We start from the raw sequence: 21887 nt of genomic DNA on the forward strand, positions 1-21887 counted from the left end.
TGTCTGAAACCCGTCCACCCCACCCAGGAGACAGAAAGGAAATTGCACCAGCTGGAGTGATGCCGATCAAATATTTAATGGTGTTGTTGTGTTTATAGTTTGACCATGTCTGGGCCCTGGAAGTCAGATTACTGGGTCTAGCTATAAACATTTCTGTGCAATCTATTATGCACCGGCATCTTCTAAAGTTGCGCTTGAATGTTTTTGGCATATTTTTAAGTACTGCACCCTTACTTGGCCATTTAATGAGTGGCTTGAGGACCAAGGCCATAGCAGGGACCCAGCTCCGCAAAATATTTGATAAGGTGGTTTTTGATACCTGGAATCTATAAGCCAAGTCAGTATTACATAGGCCCAACCTTCATTTCATCAATATAATCAATAGGTGGTCCTCTACTGTAAGTTTGTTGTGAATTCTTTCTACGCTGCCCATCATTTTTGTAATCAACCACTCAAAGACCACAGAGGTCAGTCCTGTGAGAAAAATCAATTGTCCAATATTGCACTTAACAGTGGTGTAGGAGAATGTAGATTTTTGCAGCTCCTCTTTCAGCTTTACATTTTCTGCTCGTAGTGTGTCAAACTCATGTCGCAGGTTGACATATTCCTCCTGAAGTTGACTGTATCTCAGGTTCAGATCATCGTATTCTCTCTTTGGAACTGGGATATCCTCTTCAGCTTTAATATAGAAAAGTGAAAAATTAGCATGTGCTGCAACCAATGCAAACAAGTTCACAATTCAGGGGTTCTCACACATTTTTACCAATGAATTTTCAAAACTTTTCCATGACAGAAGAGAAGATACATTATCGATCCCAGGGGGAGATCTTTCCTCTGCATTTGACCCATCCAGGGGCCAGTGTACACGTCACACACAGACATGCATAGCAATTGGAGCAGTGGGCCTGGCAGGAGCACACACACACTAGGAGCACACTGACTCTTTCAGTGAGGGTGGGAACCCTGACAATCAATCAGTTAATTGTAAGATGATATATTCATATATTCATAAATATATTCATACCAGGACAATGATCCATGCTGCATTCTTGTTCTGGATCCATGCTGCATTCTTGTTCTGGAGTTTCAGAAGTAACACGTTGATTTGCTGCAGTGTCAGCTCTCCTCCTTTTCCTATGGTAATTATGTTGGTTGATTGATTCGGTGACTGTCATAGGACGATGGCGTTTGGATATTTACAAATATGGCTTTCATAAAGAAAAACAGGTGACTGTTGTGTGATAAGATACATGATAGGATGTGTGTGTGTGTTGAAGATGTTTAGGGGGAATGAGTATGTGTCCTGTCAAAGAGTCCTCTGTCATGACTCCAGATCATTGATTTGGGGACTGCCTGAGGGCAGAGGGACAGAAACACACACACACACGCACACACACACACACACACACACACACACACACACACACACACGCACACGCACACGCACACGCACAGGAGCGAAACAGATGGAATCGACAAACTGCTGACTCACTGTCTGGGTCCCGCCCAGAAGTGAAACCGACCAATGGAACACTGCCAACTCACTGGCTAGCTCGTTCAGAAGTGAACTCACCAATAACAAATAGCTAGGGAAGAGCAAGCGACAAAACTCCTCCCCACCTGTGTATAAATGTTGTGATCATTTTGAAGATCGGCGCTCTTGTTTCTGACTGGCTGTCGTGGTACGTATATCACACGGTGGTAGAACCTGAGCCCGGAGTACTCTGCAGAGTGCTTCGTGATTAGGTGAATCGGAGATTGGGTGATGTATTGTATGTTTTTACCATTAAACAGATTATTGTTTAACCCTTATCCTGGCTGCTTTGACTTTTCCTTCTTTTAAAACAAACTCATAGAGGAACGCGCGGAGCAGAGGTTCTGCCCCAACAATATATAAAAATGGATCGTTTTGTAACTCGACCAAAAAAATCCACAAGCACAAGAGAGATACCATCCACCTCAGAAACCACCAGTGAACATGCAAGTGGCGAGGCGGAACCTGCTGCTGATGTAGCAGCTAATAAGGGTAAGCGCAAACGAGAGAAGACCTGAAAATATGCAGATAATTATCTGAAGTTTGGTTTTACCTTTAAGGAGACAGATGGCATTGAATTTCCAATGTGTGTCATTTGCTCTACTGTTCTTTCAAATGAATCTATGAAGCCATCAAAGCTGCAGCATCACTTGGAGACAACACACAGCCACTTAAAAGACAAACCTGTTGAATACTTCCAAGCTAGCCTCGAATCCCTCCTAGGTCAACAGATATTGATCAGAAAATCAGCCAAAGTTGGTGAGCAAGCTTTGAAATGCTCTTATCAAATTGCTCTTCGGATTGCCCAGAAGAAACAGCCATACACACTTGCAGAGGATTTAATATTGCCTTCAGCAACCGATATGTGTAAAACAATGTATGGGAATGATATTGACATTAACAAACTGAAAACCATTCCAGTGTCGGACACAACCATAGCTCGCCGTATAGACGACATGGCATCTGATGTGAGGGTGCAACTGATAGAGAAGCTGAGGTTGGCAGATGCATTTGCATTACAATTAGACGAGTCAACAGATGTGTCTAAGGACGCCCAGCTTCTGGCGTTTCTGCGCTTTGTCGAGGATAAGGAAATGCAGGAGGAATTTTTGTTTTGTAAGTGCCTCCCTAAACGCAGTGATTGATATTTTTTTCAGAGAAAATGACATTCCGTGGACAAAATGTATTGTGCTGGGCACTGACGGTGCAAGAGCCATGGCTGGTTTAAAAAGTGGACTAATCGCGCTTGTAAGGGATGTGTCCCCGCAAGTGATTTGGACGCACTGCATGCTACACAGGGAGTCACTTGTTGCCAAAGATATGAGCGCTGAATTGGCAGATGTCATGGACTCGGTAGTGAAAGTAGTCAATCTAGTCAAGAAGAGCGCATTGCAAACGCTTCTCTTCTCTAATCTCTGTGCTGCTGAGGGAGAAGAACACACTGCACTACTGTACCATTCCGAGGTTCGATGGCTTTCACGTGGAACAGTGTTGTCACGTGTGTTGGAATTGCGCAAGTCTATTCGGGAGTTTTTACTTCTCCAAAAGCGCACAGAGCTGGCTGCACTTTTCAGTGACAATGTTTGGGTCACCAAACTTGCCTATCTTGCTGATGTTTTCGCTGAGCTTAACAAACTGAACAGTTCAATGCAAAGCCCCAATACACATGCCATTCATCTGTATGACAAAATGGAAGGCTTTCTAAAAAAAATCTAAAGATGGAGGGAGCGCATCGGGGAGGAAATATTTTCCACGTTTCCATCATTGGATGAGCTGGGAGACTCTGCTGTGCTCTCGCCCCCCGTAACACGCACAATTCTTGCACATTTGGAGGCGCTTGAGGGACAATTTGGGCACTACTTTTCTGCTGACTCCTGGCGCAGGGACAAGACATGGACACTGTTTCGATTCACAGACAACGCAGAAGACGGCACACGCCTGATAGTGACAGAGGAGGATCAGCTAATCGAACTATCCACAGACAGTACGTTCAGACACATATAGGACACAAAACCACTCACCCAGTTCTGGATCTCTTGCCAGAAAGACTTTCCGCAATTGGCAGGAAAAGCTATGATGAGCCTTTTGCCCATTACAACAACAACTAATGTGGGTTGACGTGTGCCATCCACAGATGGTTTGAGGATTCACGGTCCCTTCTACATGTATGTTTAAAGTTAAAATCTGTGAATTATTTTAATAGCTCAGTGTTGTGTGCAAGATGTCTGTTTATCAATGGCAGTGGCACGGCCACCCTGTACCTTGCACATGTTTAAAATAAAGACATGAATATATTAACCTGTGTATTATTTGAATAGCTTAGTATTGAATGTACAATAACAGAGTAGCTATGTTTATACACGGCACTAGGCCCCATTTAATATTAAACACAATTGTATGCCATACATATAGTAGGGGGGTCCCTGCTCCAGCTCTCGATCAGTTTGGGGGTCCCTGGCCTGAAAAACGTTGAAGACCCCTGCTCTAGATTGAAAGGTGTGTGTGTGTGTGTGTGTGTGTGTGTGTGTGTGTGTGTGTGTGTGTGTGTGTGTGTGTGTGTGTGTGTGTGTGTGTGTGTGTGTGTGTGTGTGTGTGTGTGTGTGTGTGTGTGTGTGTGTGTGTGTGTGTGTGTGTGTGTGTGTGTGTGTGTGTGTGTGTGTGTGTGTGTGTTGTATAATGTTGAACTTCTTCGTATTTGTTGTTATAGTTCACTCTTCATTTCTGAAACATGACGCTCGGTTGGTGATTGGTCAAATGCTGAAGCCCCGCCCCTCGCATCCAGACTGAGAGGAGTTCTCTGGGCTGACCTGATAACAGCGTCTCAGCACCGCCTACAGTGGGATCGCGGTTAGTTGAGCCAGAAAACACAAAGATATCCTGGGTATGTTGAACCGTTTTGTTTAGGAAATCCAGTTCAGAATCCCTTAAAAACGTTCTAACTTTAACGAACTGTCTTAAGTTGCTCCTGTAAGGCACAGTGCTTTCTCACAAGACACCATTTTGATCGTTTGAGCATTCAACACACACCAAAATAAGGTAAACATTTCCTGCATATTTCCTGCTGCAGAACGTCAGACTCTTACACTTCATATTTGTAATATATGATCATTTTAAATGTTAATAAAAATAACTGCAACTTCTTTGCATACTTTTCTAATGTATAGCATACTATGTTGTATTGTAGCATAGCTTATCTAAAGCCAGTTGAGTAGCACTTGAAATATTTTAGCTCTATGAAACCTGATGTACTTATATGATTCTGTTTTCTTCAAGTTTGTACTTTGTTGGTCGAACGCACTTATTGTAAGTCGCTTTGGATAAAAGTGTCAGCTAAATGTAATGTAATGTAATATTACTTTATACTGTATATTGTGTATTCTAGGAACTCTATAGATATTTTTCTACTCTTGGTATCCATATTTTACTGTTTGTTTTACTCATGTATATGCCTTGAAAACCTGCTGCTGCCACAAATCTATGATTGTATCTGTTCATGACATAATTTAAGAATACATAACTACATACATGCTTTTATATAAGATTTATTTGTGACATTGTCAAACACAGAGAGCTTACATACATAGACCCTCACATGTACAATAAAGGGAGTAAAAGAGACCATATACCAGGGTTATCATACTTGCTTTTCATTTTAGCTGTAGAATTGCATTAAGTCAGTGGTTCTCAAACTTTTTCTGTCAGGCCCCCCCTTTGGAGAAAAAAAAAGTCTGGCCCCCCCAACACAAATAGTCAAGTTAACATTTATTAAAATACATCAATATGAACGTGAGCATTCCTTTGCTAGAACAGTGATAATAAAACAATGCTCCATAAGTCTGTGTGGTAAAAAATATCAAAACATAATACAGCTGTGCAATCCCTTTGAGAACAAAAGGTTATAATACTTTGCAATCTGTGCAAAAACATGAAAAGAAAGAAAATGCTGATATTTGGCAGAAAAGTGTGTCTTATCACAGAATTAGTGGCTGCAATGAGCGGCGCCAGAGATTTCTTTTGGGGGCGCTGTGGGGTAGCTTGACGTTTCATGAGGGTGCTCAAACATTTAGGGTTTCCCATTAATGTACCGGTCGCTACAGTGGAATATTCTACTGCAACAATCCCCACGCATATACACAGTGTACCCGCGACTGTTACAATGAAGGCTGGATAATCAGCTCACAGCATATAGGTGTAAGCAGGGGTAACTTGCTATTTTTATAAGTGGGGAGTGGACCTAACATCCTCTAGTGGGGTCCGGGGGCAAGCTCGCCCGGGAAGATTTTTTTTTTTAATATTGAAGTTAAAAGCATCAATCTGCTGCACTTTGAGAGCAAAATTAAGAGATCTATGTATACATCTCTCAACACCCATATGAAACAGAACTTTAAATAGATTTACTATTTCTTTATGGATATTTTACAAATCACTCCCCTTTTAAACTTTATTCTTTTTTTACTATCATATAGTATTATACCTGTTTTTCATTTAGGCCTATTCTCTTTTTGTTATAACTATATCATTATAGTTAATTAATGTAAACAATTATTTCCGAGGCACAAGTTGATCATTCAACTTGTGCCTCGGAAATAATTGTTTACATTAATCGTGACCAAAACGTTTGAGACCCGTCCGCTAGCACGCTAGCACGCTAGCACGCACACAAGATGGTTCGTTCCACACACACACAGAGCCGAGCTTGAATGAAACACAGAGACCCAGACGTACTTGTACTGTACAGTATCATATTATTTTCGAATCAATAACTTTTTTAATTATATTTTTTTCGATTTTTATTTCAAAACCATTTTTCCTCCTGGTCTCTCGCTCCCCCCCTGTCATGCCTCTGCGCCCCCCCCCACTTTGAGAAACACTGCATTAAATGCACAGATTTGAGTTAATGTTGACTTTGCAAAACTGTGTAAGTTGGCCATATGTTATTATTACAACCCGGTATCATGGCAAGACGTGAACATGTAACGATTTACCATGCTGGGAGATGTGAAGATGTCACGATTTCGTCCCTTCAAACGTGACAGTTACACGGTATTGTTAACCAGTGGAGAAATAACCGCAAATGCCAAGCAAATGCTATCCCGACGTAATGATTTATTTTTTAATAGTCACACTCGATTACGCCGATTTTCTTGTTTCTCCAGCTGGTCGATACCTGTTTTAGCAGAAACAAAGGCTACATTAATGTATTAAATCGATGATAATCCATGCGTGTGGATGTGGAATTAACGGACGTGACGTTGTGCGATTGAGTTGCCAGGCAACAGCCTCGGTTCATGTTAATTTACAAATTCTTCAACTACAACGGTAGTTATATTTAAAAACATGTTAGAAGGCCTCACGAAATACTTTAATGCAAATTAAAATGTAAATGTGAATTTGTGTGTATAACAAAATACATCGGTGATAAACTAAACCGGAAACAGACGTAGGCAAGATCCTCAGCTCGGTGATTGGATGGTTTAGCCGCAATGCATTCTGGGATTTAGTGTTTATGTGATGTGAAATCTGACTTCCGTGTATAATATTCTGTAAAGCAAATGAGCTGCTCCGACCCTCGGTCCTGACGGACTCCAACTTGTGTTTATTAATCAAACAAATAAATAAACACAAGGATAATTATGTGTTATTGTTGAGTAAATTGAGAATTGCACAGGGGAAAATAACGTATCTATTATGGTGATTGACATTATTCACCCACGGATCTATGGGTTAGGGTATTGTTCTGCACGGACATTTTAGTGAGCCGGACTTTCTGTCTCCGCCGGTCTGTTTTTGAGATGCTAAATAAAAGTCTAGCTTGTACCTTTGATACCCCGCCTCCGACTCCCATCTCTCGGCACCACACTATGCCACAATTGCGGATTTTGTTAAACTAATACGTTTGCGCTGCGGACCAACATTGACGGGGAAGGGGGTAGCAATAAAGATAACACCATTTTACACAACATAACAGAAATAATATCGATAGCAGCGTCCCTAGCAACCACCTTGGTAACAATGAAAACGTTGTATAGACACAATTTCCTGAAGTAATCTTCATAATAACTAGCAAACTAAAGATCATGTACATCCACTGCACACATAATCTGAAATAACAACTCATATTTCTCGCATCAAATGACATCCAAACGCATTTTAATGGCCAAACTAACTTTAAAATAGGCATTTTACACCGAGAATAAAACGAAGTTCGGCCATGTTTTTTTTTTCTGCAGGGAGAAATGTGAAAATCACGTGACCACAGATCACCGTTGGAATGAATGGTGAAAAAAAACGTAGGGATCTTACAATTTCAGAGGCGTTTTTGTAAAAATACTACGTCCTACGTTGTGGACCAGCGTAGTTATTACACGTTTTTTTGTGAGACTGGGTTGGCATTTCCGGTTATTTCTCCACTGGTTAACATGGGTTAACAATACCGTGTAACTGTCACTTTTGAAGGGACGAAATCGTGACTTCTTCACGTCTCCCAGCATGGTAAATCATCACATGTTCACGTCTTGCCGTGATATCGGGTTGTATTATTAACCATCCTGTGTCTTACAGGCACGATGAAATTGGAGGAATACTTCAAAAGAATTGGTCTTCAAGGCTCCTTTGATAAACCGGATCTCGAAACACTGAAGCTGATCCACAAACAGCACGTCATGTCCGTTCCTTTTGAAAACCTCAGCATGCACTGTGGAGAGCGGCACATCCTGGACCTGGAGTTCACGTTCAACAAGATAGTGAGGAGCGGCCGGGGGGGCTGGTGCCTCGAGAACAACTCCCTGTTTGGCTGGGTGCTGAGAGAAATGGGTTATGAAACTACCAGGTTGTCCTCCAGAGTTTTTAACAGTAGCACAAATGAATTTTCCCCCATTGATAGTCATCTCATCCACAAGGTCGTCGTCGATGGAAAGGCTTATATAGCCGATGTGGCCTTTGGGGTGTCTTTCCAGATTTGGGAGCCCATGGAGCTCGTCTCTGGAAAGGATCAGCATCAGGAGGCGGGCGTCTTTCGATTCTTAGACAAGGGGGACAAGTGGGTTCTGGAGAAGACGAGCAGAAAGACCAAGGTTCTCAATCCAGACTTTGCTGATTCTAGTCTTGTGAAGAGGCAGGAGACGAGGACGATATATTGCTTTACCTTGGAGCCTCGAGAGGTTGAGCATTTCTACGAAGCAAACAACACACTTCAGACAGATCCTAAATCGCTGTTCATGAATAAATCCATCGTGTCTCTGCAAACAGCGACAGGATTCAGAGCGCTTCTGGGCTGGACCTACAGCGAGGTCACCTTCAAACCAGAGGAAGGTGTCGATGTCTTCGACCTGAGAAACATAGAAGATGAGGAGAAAGAGCAAGTTCTTCTGGAGAAGTTCAATATAAAGTTGCAGAACGAACTGCAGATTGTAAGCAACAAAACATGGTACACACTCTGAAATGATAATAATAATAATAATAGATTTATTTTGTTAGCGCTTTTACAGGTGCTCAAAGACGCTTTACAGATATAGTGAAGAGAAAAGAACAACAAATAAATATAAATAGTTAAAGTCAAATTTAAAATAGAGCAATACAAAAACAATCACACATTAAAGAGCTTGTGACACGAGTTTCCCCCGTCATCCCAACCCATCAATTTGAGTAAATATTGTCCCCTTGAAAACCGTTACTGAACTGATTTTGGATATTTGTACTTTGATACATTAATCTGCCCTTCAATGTTGACCATTTTCTGGATCTTCTTGGGGATTCTTCAAATCCCGCCAAATTATGTGTGACGTCATTGCGGGCCAAGCGCTCCAGCTGCACCGTTCAGGATCCCAGCATCTGCATGTAAACGCACGATGGCGCACACAGCAGCAAGCTCAGACAGCGATGACAGTTTAATTTTGAATGTGTCTGAGAGCTCATATGAGGCTGAAGGATCGGTTTATGTTGTATCTGTTAGAAGTTTAGGAATTAGGTGCGTCAATATGGGCGATCATACGGTCATGTAGCCAGTGGTGGACTGGGACTAAAAATCAGCCCGGGACTCTCGACCGGCCCGCTTCGGTACCGGCCAGTCCGCGACTACACCCAGCCAAGCCCACGTAAACTGTCAACGGGGAGAGCCTCGCTGCGGGGAAACGGTGGACCTTGTGTCCCGATCGGAGTGGGAATAATAATAATAATCCGTGCATTTTATCCATTAATTTCCCCAACATTGTGTTAAAAAAAACACACGTTTAATCCATGTTTGTGTACTACAACTACAAAAAGCATCGGTTTGTTTTTTCATCAGGAAATGCAGACCGGCTCAAACAAACGATTGTTAATCATCATCCTCACAATCATTTAATGTAGGCTATCATGTTCGCCGAATTGACATGAAAGCACTAATAAATGTAGTTTAATCCACTTGAGTTTACGACTACAAAAATAATCGATTTGTTTTTATATCACATCCGACGGGAGGAAATTCAGCAGCTCTCACTACCGATTTTTAATCCTAATTTAATCATCATCTTCACCACGATCATATATGTTTATGTTTGCCGAATTGACATGAAAGCACTGACAAATATGAATATACTGTAGTCAACTTCATTAAAACGTTATTAACGTGCCTAAACTCAGTAATTGACCATTGCTACGCATGACAACACACTCTGTCCGTGTTTGGCTCTCTCGCCGCACAGTGAAGCGTTCCCGCATTGACGTCACTTCCGGCTTCCCCCAAAACTTCAAAATGAGTCGAAGGAATTCCCCCGCGATCTTCGAAATTATTGATATTTATCGGAACGGTATCACAACTTATTTTTTAAACTGACGGTTCGAGATTACTAGTAGCCCACTATTTCATTGCACAACAGTTGTTGGGAGGCTGGCACAGGCTCTTTAAAAGCCAGATTGAAGAGGTGAGTTTTTGTGAGTGTTTTGAAGGTGGCGAGGTCGGTGCAGTCTCTGATGGGTTGTGGGAGTGAGTTCCAGAGGGAGGGGGCAGCGACGGAGAAGGCTCTGTCCCCCCAGGTCCGGTGATTGATGCGGGTGGGGATGGATAGGAGGTTGTTATCTGATGAGTGGAGGCAGCGGGAAGGGGTGTGGTGGTACAGCAGGTCTGTGAGGTAGGGGGGGGCCTGGTTGTTGAGGGCTTTGTGAGTAATCAGGAGGACTTTGAAGTGGATTATTTGACGGACGGGGAGCCAGTGGAGGTTCTGGAGGACGGGAGTGATGTGGTCTTGGGAGCGGGTGTGGGTGAGGAGGCGGCAGCAGAGTTCTGGATATGTTGGAGTTTATTGAGGAGGTTGGATGGTATGCCATAGAGGATGCTATTGCAGTAGTCGAGTCGTGATGTGATGAATGCAGGAATCAGGGTTTCAGCAGCAGAGGAGGAGAGTGATGGGCGGAGACGGGTAATGTGTTTGAGGTGGTAAAAGACAGTCCTGGTGATGTGATTGATGTGGTGATTGAATTTGAGCTGATTGTCGAAGATGACTCCGAGGTTGCGGATGTGAGGGGGGGGGAGAGATAGAGTATTGCTGTCAATGGTGAAGTTGACATTCTGGATGGTTTTGGTACGGGATGGGGGGCCAATGATGTCTAGATAGCTCCCATTGTTCTGTGACCTGTCAATCATCAAACCAGGGGTCATATTTCATTATGTGTTCATTTTTATCTGTAGTTGTACCCATTGATGTATAAAGAATAGTTCTACCTCAAAGTTATTCTCCCTTCCGGCAACAATCTTGATTCTGATTGGCCAGAAGACTCGAAAAAACATCAGCAAAGATGTTGTATTGAGAAGATGATCACTACGTGACAGAGGTTTTCAAAACCGTTTATGGTCTCCGGTACTTCCAGTCCAACGCCTGCTGCATGCACATCGTTAGAAAATCGGGCCTTCAAAATAAAAGTTTGACTTTTTTCCAACTAAAAAAAGAAGAATTTTCCCAAAAATATTCTTCACACACATCTGCGACCCACTCGAAACAGGGTCGCGACCCACCAGTTGAGAACCACTGATATAGAGGATGAAGAGGAGGGGGCCAAGCACCGAACCCTGGAGGACGCCTTGGGACAGAGGAGCAGTGGAGGAGGTGCAGTTGTTGATGTTGATAAGCTGACATCTGTGGGTGAGGTAGGATTTCAGCCAGGAGAGTGCAGTGTCGGTGGTGTTGAGTGATGATTCGAGGAGGGACAGCAGGATGGTGTGGTTGATGGTGTCGAATGCTGCGGTGAGGTCGAGGGGGATGAGGATGTTCAGGTTGCCGGAGTCAAAGTAGAGGAGGAGGTCGTTTGTGATTTTGAGAAGAGCTGTTTCGATCGGGAACCAGATTGAAATGGTTCAAAAAGGTCATTGGAGCTGAGGTGGGAGGCAGTGACACATTCAAGTATTTTTTGACAGAAAGGGGAGATTTGAGATGGGCCGGAAGTTGGACATGATGTCAGGTGTGAAATACACATATTCTGTTCCCAAACTCTCCTAAAATGTGGATAGCTCAGCTTTTAGAGTGGGAACCAATGTACTAAATCTTACCTTTTTCTATATCTGTATGCTTAAATGTTTTCTGTAAAGCACTTTGAATAGAAAGGTGCAGTGATGACACATTTGTGCAGGCAAACCTGACCATTTTGTTTTTAGTATTGCAGAAAATAAGATCTTTGACAAACAGCTCAACATGTTTACCTCTAAACTCCATGAAGCAATATCGTAAATAAACTTAAATGACTCCTATCATGAAAAAAATCCCAATGTACTATCCAAAAGTCCCGCGTTTATGTGGACTCTGTACCCATTTAAACTTTATTGTTGAAGTAAATGGCTAACACATTACATCAGGAAAGACTGAGATGTTATTCTGATGATAGAGTGTTTGATAAGATCCCTGCACTTCTCTTTTTGCAGCTGCTTTTCATAATGAAATAACTATTGATTTTTTATACTGCATTCTATCTTTTATTCTTGTACTTGTGTTATTATTCCATTAAAGCTTGTTTCAGTTTGTTTTCACTTGACTTTTAAATGACTGAAACGCAAGGCTTTGTAATGTTTTATGTAAAGCCCTTTGATTGTATCGCCTTGTATTTGAAATGTGCTGTATACATACACTTGTAATAATTGTATACATTTGATTTTCTATTCAATTTGATTTGTCGTTTTTTAGTGTATAATGAATAAACATGTATATTTGTTGCCTATTGAAGGCCTGCCTGAACTTGTTTTTGTGACACAGATTTCATTATTTTTGTACAGCTAATTTTATTTTTTAGGGACATTTCATATTCATAAGAAAAAAAATGGCCTGACTCCAACATTTCTTTTTACATTTTACCCAAGAGCTTAAACAATATTTAAATACATTATGAATAAAAAGCTAGATTGAAAGATAACTGTAATTGAAATCTGTTTATGATGCATTCACCCAGTCGAAGATTTATTTTGTTCTTTCAAACTGTGTGGCTCTCAGCCTGTATTTTGTGTGTTTATCTCATGGATGTATAATGTTTAACTAGTTCACTCTTAATTTCTGAAACATGACGCTCGGTTGGTGATTGGTCAAATGCAGCAAACCCCGCCCCTCACATATTCCTGACTGAGAGGAGCTCTCTGGGTTGACGGCTGACCTGATAACAGCGTCTCAGCACCGCCTACACTGGGATCGCGGTTAGTTGAGCCAGAAAACACAAAGATATCCTCGATGTGTTGAACCGTTTTGTTTAGGACATCCAGTTCAAAATCCCTGAAAAACTTTATAAATTTAAGTTGCTCCTGCAAGGCACAGTGCTTCCTCAAAAGACACCATTTTGATTGTTTGAACATTCAACACACACCAAGGTAAGGTAAACTTTTCCTGCTGCAGAATGTCAGACTCACTTCACATTTGTAATATATGATCATTAAGGACCCAACGTGACACGGATGTCACATGAACTTTAAATGTTTTGGAAAGTTCCTTATACAGCTTTAGCCTTTATTTTATCTCATGAAGTCCCCATGTGACACACAGTGAACAGTATGGTGGGTCCAGCGCAGACTGATTATTATTAATTATAGATTATATCTATATAGCGCTGGGTGGGTCATGGTCCAGGTCATGTGATGTTATGTTCCCATGACAACCAACATGTCCATGTGCCAGACTAACACATGTGACCGAACTAGCTACATTTCAAAAGCTTTTTGTTGTTGTTGCTAAAGGTAAAATTCAAGCCATTTAAGAATTAAAATGCTTACATAACATGTCCTTTATTACATTCAACCTGTTGTGGAAACATGTCTTGATCAAATTTATATGAAACAAATGAGACAAACATCGCTGTGACACTGATGTAACATCGGGACTTTAACCCTAAACGTTCACCGTAAACCCGGAGTGACATATAGGCCTATAAACAATTAGAAATATGATCTGCTCAGTTAATTTAGTTGATTCAATTATATTTGGTTAATATATTCTTTATTCTTCAATTAAAAGAATGTTCAAACTAATTTAAACCAAAAAATCATCCTCATTAATTCAGTTATAAATAAGAGTTATGTTTACCATTAAAGCCCAGTGTGACATGTCACATTTGAGATATTTGACACTAGGGGGGGGGGGGTTCATGTCAGAAATGTGTTCTAGGTGGTCTATTTAGTCTAAATGACGTTCCCCTTCATTTCCCCAAAAGTAGAAATGGGTCTGGGTTCTTATGGGTTCAATGGTAATGAAAAAACTGCAACTTCTTTGCACACTTGTCTAATGCATAGCATAATATGTTTCTTTTCTAGATGAAGTATATTATAGTGTATTGTAACATATGACTTTATACTGTAGCCTATATTGTGTAGGAACTCTATAGATATCTTTCTACTCTTGATATGCACATTTTACTGTTTGTTTTACTCTTGTACAATGCCTTGAAAACCCGCTGCTGCCATAACAAAACATTTTCCCAATTTTAAATCTATCTATGATTGTATCTGTTTATGACATTATTTAAGAATACATAACGACATACATGCTTTTATATATGATTTATTTGTGACATTGTCAAACACAGAAAGCATACATAGACCCTCACATGTACAATAAAGGGAATAAAAGAGACCATTCTACCAGGGTCATCATATGTGCTTTTCATTTTAGCTGTAGAATTGCAATAAATCTGCACAGATTTGAGTTAATGTTGATTTTGCAAAACTGTGTAAGTTGGCCATATGTAATTATTAACCATCCTGTGTCTTACAGGCACGATGAATTTGGAGGAATACTTCAAAAGAATTGGTCTTCAAGGCTCCTTTGATAAACCGGATCTCGAAACACTGAAGCTGATCCACAAACAGCACGTCATGTCCGTTCCTTTTGAAAACCTCAGCATGCACTGTGGAGAGCGGAACATCCTGGACCTGGAGTTCACGTTCAACAAGATAGTGAGGAGCGGCCGGGGGGGCTGGTGCTTCGAGAACAACTCCCTGTTTGGCTGGGTGCTGAGAGAAATGGGTTACGAAACTACCAGGTTGTCCTCCAGAGTTTTCAACAGTCAAACCAATACATTCTACCCCACCGATAGTCATCTCATCCACAAGGTCATCGTCAATGGAAAGGCTTATATAGCAGATGTGGCCTTTGGGGTGTCTTTCCAGATTTGGGAGCCCATGGAGCTCGTCTCTGGAAAGGATCAGCATCAGGAGGCGGGCGTCTTTCGAGTCTTAGACAAGGGGGACAAGTGGGTTCTGGAGAAGACGAGCAGAAAGACCAAGGTTCTCAATCCAGACTTTGCTGAATCTAGTCTTGTGAAGAGGCAGGAGACAACGGCGATATACTGCTTTACCTTGGAGCCTCGAGAGGTTGAGCATTTCTACGAAGCAAACAACACACTTCAGACAGATCCTAAATCGCTGTTCATGAATAAATCCATCGTGTCTCTGCAAACAGCGACAGGATTCAGAGCGCTTGTGGGCTGGACCTACAGCGAGGTCACCTTCAAACCAGAGGAAGGTGTCGATGTCTTCGACCTGAGAAACATAGAAGATGAGGAGAAAGAGCAAGTTCTTCTGGAGAAGTTCAATTTAAATCTGCAGAAGAAACTGCAGATTGTAAGCAACAAAACCTGCTACACACTCTAAAACAGTGGTTCTCAACTGGTCAGGCCTCGGGACCCACTTTTACCTTTGTCAATAAATCGCGACCCGAAATTTTGAAACACTCAAATCGTGCAGTAATATATACGCTTTTCAGCATACATTATTAATTAAAGTGAAGTACAGTGCATATATCCCTTATATCCCTTCACAGAACTAAAGTATTCTTTAAAAAAAGGTTTAATGACATGATGGAATCAAAGCTGAACTGTATAACATAAAAAGGCCCACATGCTGAAAACCAAACCCCAGCAGGGGGGTCTGGGGGGATTCTCTCCCAGGAGATTTTTAGAAACACTAACATATAAACTGCGCATTCTGGTACACTCTGAGAAGAAAATAAATAAATCTATTGCTACCCGAAATATTAATAATATTTCATGCCATTGTTTGTTTTTCACTTAGTTCTGAAGCTGAACTTGCTGCTCCACACAGAGAGAAGAGTAAAGAGGAGATAGTCTGTGTGAATTACTTTAAATTGTGGGTAGGTTAGATAGCTCCCATTGTTCTGTGACCTGTCAATCATCAAACCGGGGGTCTGAAAAAACATCAGCAAAGATGTTTTATTGAGAAGATAATCATTACGTGACAGAGGTTTTCAAAACCGTTTATGGTCTCCGTTACTTCCAGTCCAACGCCTACTGCATGCACAGCGTTAGAAAATCGGGCCTTCAAAAAAATAATAGTTTGACTTTTTTCCCAAAAAAAAGAAGAAGAATTAAAAAAAAAAAAATCTTCACACACATCTGCGACCCACTCGAAACGACCCACCGGTTGAGAACCACTGCTCTAAGATACACATATTGTGTTCCCAAACTCTCCTAAAAATGTGGATAGCTCAGCTTTTAGTGTACCAATGTACTAAATAATACCGGTTACACTATATGTTTATACCTAAAAGTTTTCTACAAAGCACTTTGAATAGAGAGGTGTAGTGATGAATAGGGAGGCTGTGGCTAAGTGGATAGTGTGCTGGACTTTGAATCAGGGGGTAGCAAGTTAGAGTCCCACTGCAGTCAGCATGTTGTTGTGTCCTTGGGAAAGACACTTCACCCCAAATTGTTCCAGTGGGGATTGTCCACAGTACTGAATGTATGTAAGTCGCTTTGGATAAAAGTGTCTAACAAATGACATGTGATGACGTATTCTTGTAGGCAAACCTGACACCTTTTTTAGAAAACCGCTCAACATTTTTATCTCTAAACTCCATGAAGCAATTCATTAAATCCTATCATGAAAAAAATCCCTCTATACTTTCCAAAGGTCCTGCGTTTATGTGGACTCTGTAACCATTTATGCTTTATTGTTTATAAGTAAATGGCTAACACATTACATCAGGAAAGACTGAGATGTTATTCTGATGATGGAGTAAGTGTGAGATCTGGGACCCTGCACTTCTCTTTTTGCAGCTGCTTTTTATAATCAAATAACTATTGATTTTTGATACTGCATTCTATCTTATATTCTTGTACTTGTGTTATAATTCTATTAAAGCTTGTTTCAGTTTGTTTTCAGTTTGTATCGCCTTGTATTTGAAATGTGCTGTATACATACACTTGTAATAATTATATATTTGATTTTCTCTTCAATTTGATTTGTAATTTTTTAGCGTATAATGAATAGACATATATATTTGTTGACTATTGAAGGCCAATTGGACCAGAGGGCAGGAGGCGGGACTTCCGCTTCTTGTCCCGCCCTTTATTTGACTTACACCAATCAAATTAGAGCTGAGCACGCACAGCAAACGCTGATTGGCTTACGTGGCCTGTCGTTCAGCTGAGGGGGAAGCAGCGGTGCAGCCAACAGCAGGCTGCTGGGACTAAAGGCTCAGATATGAACTCCTTGGAACAGGCCGAAGGTAACCAAGACAAAAACTAAATCACATTTTTAAATGGCTGCCGATTAGGTTTAACCTCATAGCGAAAAAACCCAAAGCAAACGTCTTAAGAACGGTATACAAAGTTAGATGTAACGTTGAGTTAGCTAACTAGTCTTCTTACGACACCTAGCATGTTTGCTAGCTCAACCAATAGCAGCTGTTTGTATTGGTGTTAACGTTAGCTAACACATGTTCTGTTATTCAGACTGTTAGCTTCTATTAATCGAGATGTAGCTTTATGAACAGCTAGGTTTCACCAACAGGAAGTGTAACAACAGTAAATAACGTTTTGGATCTTTAACAGTCTTATTTTGTCACGTTATGCTCCTGTATTAGCTCAAGTTTAGCGTGGATTTGACATGCAGAAGTGGGAAGTACTCAGATCTTGTACTTGAGTAAAAGTAAAAGGGTGTCTTGTGAACTTACTCCAGGTGTAACTAAAGTGTTGTTTATATTTCACAAGTATCTAAAGGTATTAAATAAATGTTTTGGAATACAAGTACATGTTTAACCTCTGAATTGTTGTGAGTTAGAAGTACAAGGTAGAAAATGTTACGTACAGTACTTGAGTAAGTGTACATATTTACTTTACACCACTGAAAGTGAAACAAATCGAGCTTTAAAGTTGAGGCTGACATTCAGTATGTCACATGACTGAAATAAGTTGTTTTCGCGTGCCATACAGCCATGATTTTATTTCGAAATACTATGTTTTTCATTCATTGTTTCCACTTTCTTTTCAGACCTGAAGGCCTTTGAGAGGAGATTGACAGAGTATGTCTCCTGTTTGCAACCTGCAACAGGCAGGTGGAGAAGTAAGTAACTCACCTCATACCTTTTATTCATCAACATCTATTATTTAGTAAACCTTACGCTTATATGTTCTTTGCCAAAACCTTGTTTTCCATTACAATGAATGTGAAGGCACCAATGACAAGTAAACAAACATACAACTTGATGTGGATAAGGCTGGGTGATTTGGAAAAAATCTTAAAAATGCTAATTAGTTATGTCAATAATTATTTATATCACACTATAGTATGTTGTCTGGTACCTCATAAATAAATAGTCTACATGAAATAACCACGTTTTAAGCCTATTTTTGCATAAGCCTGTTTGAACGAAATACTTGACAAAAACCAAGTATTTTCTAATTTATTTAAAAACGTTCTCTTGTCTTGTTTCAGTGATTTTGATAGTAGTGTCGGTGTGTACGGCTACTGGGGCGTGGAACTGGTTAATAGACCCAGACACACAGAAGGTATGTATCAGTGGACAAAATAAAAGTGTATATCTATATTTATGGCTTGAAGTTAAGACCCATCGTAAATATACATTTATGCTTTTATTATTGAACTATTCAGCTTACAGCATTATAGCTTTTTGTATTTCTTATATAGGAAGTAAAGAATTGAGACTAAACATGTAATCATCAGTTGACTATTGTTTCTGCAGCTGTGGATTACACATCAGCAATAAATAAATGAGGTTAATCTAAATGTCAGACAACAAAGAAAGTAGAGTCAATGTCTACTGAAAGTATCAAAGAGTTTGAGGTTTAGCACCATCATGTATTTGGTCAAATGGTGTGTTTTTAAAGCACATTTTGCTCTTCATCATCGAGGATCAGCTTGCTTCATTCGTACAGTATGTTGCTCCAATGAATTTGGAGATGCCTCTTCCTGCCTTAAACGCAGTCTGATGACACATGAGGACATACTGTACTGCAAGTAAGCTCTCAGTAGAGTTACTATGCGGAAAAGCTCAAGAAACAGAATGCAGGGGAATGTTTTCTGCTATAACTTCCCACATTGGATGATAGGATTCAGGTTGAAATCTTAATCTCTTAAATCTTAGACTCACTTATGGCGCATTTCCACTGCAGGGCCTCGCTCGGCTTAGTACGGTATAGTTAGGCCTTGTTAGGCCAGGCTCACTTTATGCTGCATTTCCATTACAGTTTAGGAACTGGGGCAGTAACTATAGTAAAGCAGTGTAGGCGCCGTGACGTCATCTTCAATGAGACACACAAAACCAACATCAGCTGTTAGCACTCAGAGCTCACAGCTCCTCATATCTGTTCAGAAACTAGACAGAAGTTAAACAAGTACAAACCACAGACCGTCTGTCATGGAGAATACAGTCGCTGGTTTATTTATGTCTGTAGGCCGTTGTTGTGAGTGTAGACCAGGGGTCGGCAACCTTTTTGATATGAAGTGCCATTTAAAAAAAAAAAAAAATTGTTATCAGCGTGCCGACGATCTAGAATTATCAACGGGGTGGGGGGGAGCCTCGCTGCGGGGAAGCAGTGTGTGGACCTGTCAACGAAACTTACACATTTACCACATTTAAATAATTGGTTTAAACGGCATAATACTCAGGACAATCGTCCGTTCTGTGATTCTCCAGAACACACATGTTATGATATTAGGGTCATGCAGAGTGAGATGGGATCGCTGTCCCTTTTAAGAGAGAGAGAGAGAGGGGTATTGCTTGTGCATGTGTGTGTGTGGTTGGCAGAGCGACAGTGAGGGAACGTCTGTATGTTTTCTGGAAGTGAAACGAGGAAGCAGAAAAACAGAGGTCTGTGATGTATTTTGTGAAACAGAAGAACAGCTAAATAAATGCAACGGCCTCCCAAGAAGAGCTCGCCTCTCTCCAGTCATTTAAGCTAAAGTGGATTATTGAACCTGAAGCTTGCTGCTTCTGCCCTCCTCGACTACGGTCTGGGAGCCGACAGGAAAGTTCAACAGAACACACAGATGGCCAGTACGCCCCAAATTTGTAGCATATTATTTCGATGAGCAGATCGCCACTGGGCTTTCAACTAAAGACACAGCCACGCAAAAACTGCGGCATTTGTACAGCTCCTTATGGGTAGGCCTACTGCAATTTGTGAAGTGCTTTCCTCTGTGGTGAAACGATCAGCACTGCACCATGGAGGAAAGCGGCAGAAAGTCACCTGGGGTTAAAGAGAGCGGGGCTGCATTGCGTGCATGGCTTCCTTCTGCAGGTAGACGCGCTCTGGCGGCGGTCTCGTTCAGGATCCGAAAATACAATTTAAATATTTTGCACACTTATTCCACTTATTCCTAGTGTGCCACTGGTTACGGTGCCGCGTGCCAATGCTGGCACGCGTGCCAGGGGTTGCCGACCCCTGGTGTAGACGGTCGGAGTATACTGCGTTAGCTTAGCCAAGCTCCATTTAGAAAACACGCATTTTAAAAGGATTTCGCCTGCCGTCTGTCTGCAGACTTGTCAAAGCATTAATTCATGGTTTTTACTAACCGGTATCAGTATGTTGTTACTTCGGCATCATTTTGAAACGTGTATTACAATTAAATCACGGTTAAATATGTTCATCTTGTTGTAGTTGCCAGCAATTCTCTCACTAGTTTAGCATACTCAGCCCAGTTGTTGGCCCGGAAAGAACCTCGATTTTGGAGAGCTTTAGAAGCGGTCAGTACGGTGATTGGTTGTTCAGAGCAGGCGGTCTCGCTGAAACTCATCCGCAACATCCCACAAACGAGCCCACTAAAACAAGGAAATAGCCTAGGCTAGAAATGTATTCCTATCAAATAGTTATGGACAGTGCAGTTAGCAGAATACACGCATGATGACAAGTTTGTGCAGACCACGATAATGACGTTGTATATGCACGTTAAAGAGAGAGAGCAAACAATAAAAATACGTAAATTGCATTAAATCAAGGAGGCAATTAAAAGCACCCTGCAAACTATTATCCAATGAGCATATTTCCAGCACTTAAACACTTTCAATAACAGCCCATACCGCCGTTCAAGTCCCCCTATCATGATGAATGAAAACAATCTGCGTGTTGATGGAATGTACTTTCTTTCTATTGACGAACACGTCCTTATCTTTTGATGGCGCAATTATTTTGATGTGCGTCCCGTCAATAGCACCGACCACACCGGGCATACCTGCAATTGCCATGAAGTTGGCTTTGATCCTGTGCAGTTGTTGATTGTCCAAAGGAAACCGGATAAACTGTTGGATGATATGTGGTCTAGAGAGCGCGTTGATGGTTTGGTTTATGGCACGGCTGACTGATGGTTGCGATATTCCTAAATCGTCGGCATTGCAAAGTTGCATTTTCCCTGTTGCTAAATATCGTAGTGTTGCCAAACATTTTATTTCCGGACTAATCGGGTTATTCCTGTTAGTCGGGGATGTTATTGCATCCCGCACTAATTCCACAACAAGTTTGATACCCTCACGATTTAGCCTATATCTCTTGATCAATTCACAGTCTTCCATTGTCTCCAAAACATTTCGTCTCGCAGCCATTTTCAGATTCTTTGTGAATAGGTCTTACTGAGTTAAGAGTCCTCTCGAGGACT

General features: G+C 41.2%; 2 protein-coding genes and 1 long non-coding RNA gene across 4 annotated transcripts; all 3 read left to right on the forward strand.

Moving 5' to 3' along the window:
* Window positions 1-4305: 4305 nt before the first annotated feature.
* Window positions 4306-12732, forward strand: LOC307027295 (arylamine N-acetyltransferase, pineal gland isozyme NAT-10-like). 2 transcript variants are annotated; one of them, XM_079695516.1, is made up of 2 exons: window positions 4306-4415; window positions 8096-12732. In XM_079695516.1, the coding sequence occupies exon 2, from the start codon at window positions 8101-8103 to the stop codon at window positions 8971-8973; it is 873 nt and encodes a 290-aa protein (XP_079551642.1). In that variant the 5' UTR covers window positions 4306-4415; window positions 8096-8100; the 3' UTR covers window positions 8974-12732. The 2 variants fall into 2 exon arrangements, with proteins under 2 accessions (XP_079551642.1, XP_079551641.1); XM_079695515.1 differs by having other exon boundaries at window positions 4327-4570.
* A 366-nt stretch (window positions 12733-13098) lies between these two features.
* LOC307027297 (arylamine N-acetyltransferase, pineal gland isozyme NAT-10-like) lies at window positions 13099-17149 on the forward strand. Its single transcript, XM_079695519.1, has 2 exons — window positions 13099-13352; window positions 14749-17149. The coding sequence occupies exon 2, from the start codon at window positions 14754-14756 to the stop codon at window positions 15624-15626; it is 873 nt and encodes a 290-aa protein (XP_079551645.1). The 5' UTR covers window positions 13099-13352; window positions 14749-14753; the 3' UTR covers window positions 15627-17149.
* A 347-nt stretch (window positions 17150-17496) lies between these two features.
* On the forward strand, window positions 17497-18778 carry LOC307027294. The gene is made up of 3 exons (XR_013804589.1): window positions 17497-17596; window positions 18267-18338; window positions 18711-18778. It is a non-coding gene; the product is annotated as an uncharacterized lncRNA (long non-coding RNA).
* Window positions 18779-21887: the final 3109 nt, after the last annotated feature.

This window comes from Notothenia rossii (genome assembly GCF_949606895.1).
Source record: "Notothenia rossii genome assembly, contig: scaffold_120, whole genome shotgun sequence".
Taxonomy (NCBI): Eukaryota; Metazoa; Chordata; class Actinopteri; order Perciformes; family Nototheniidae; genus Notothenia; species Notothenia rossii.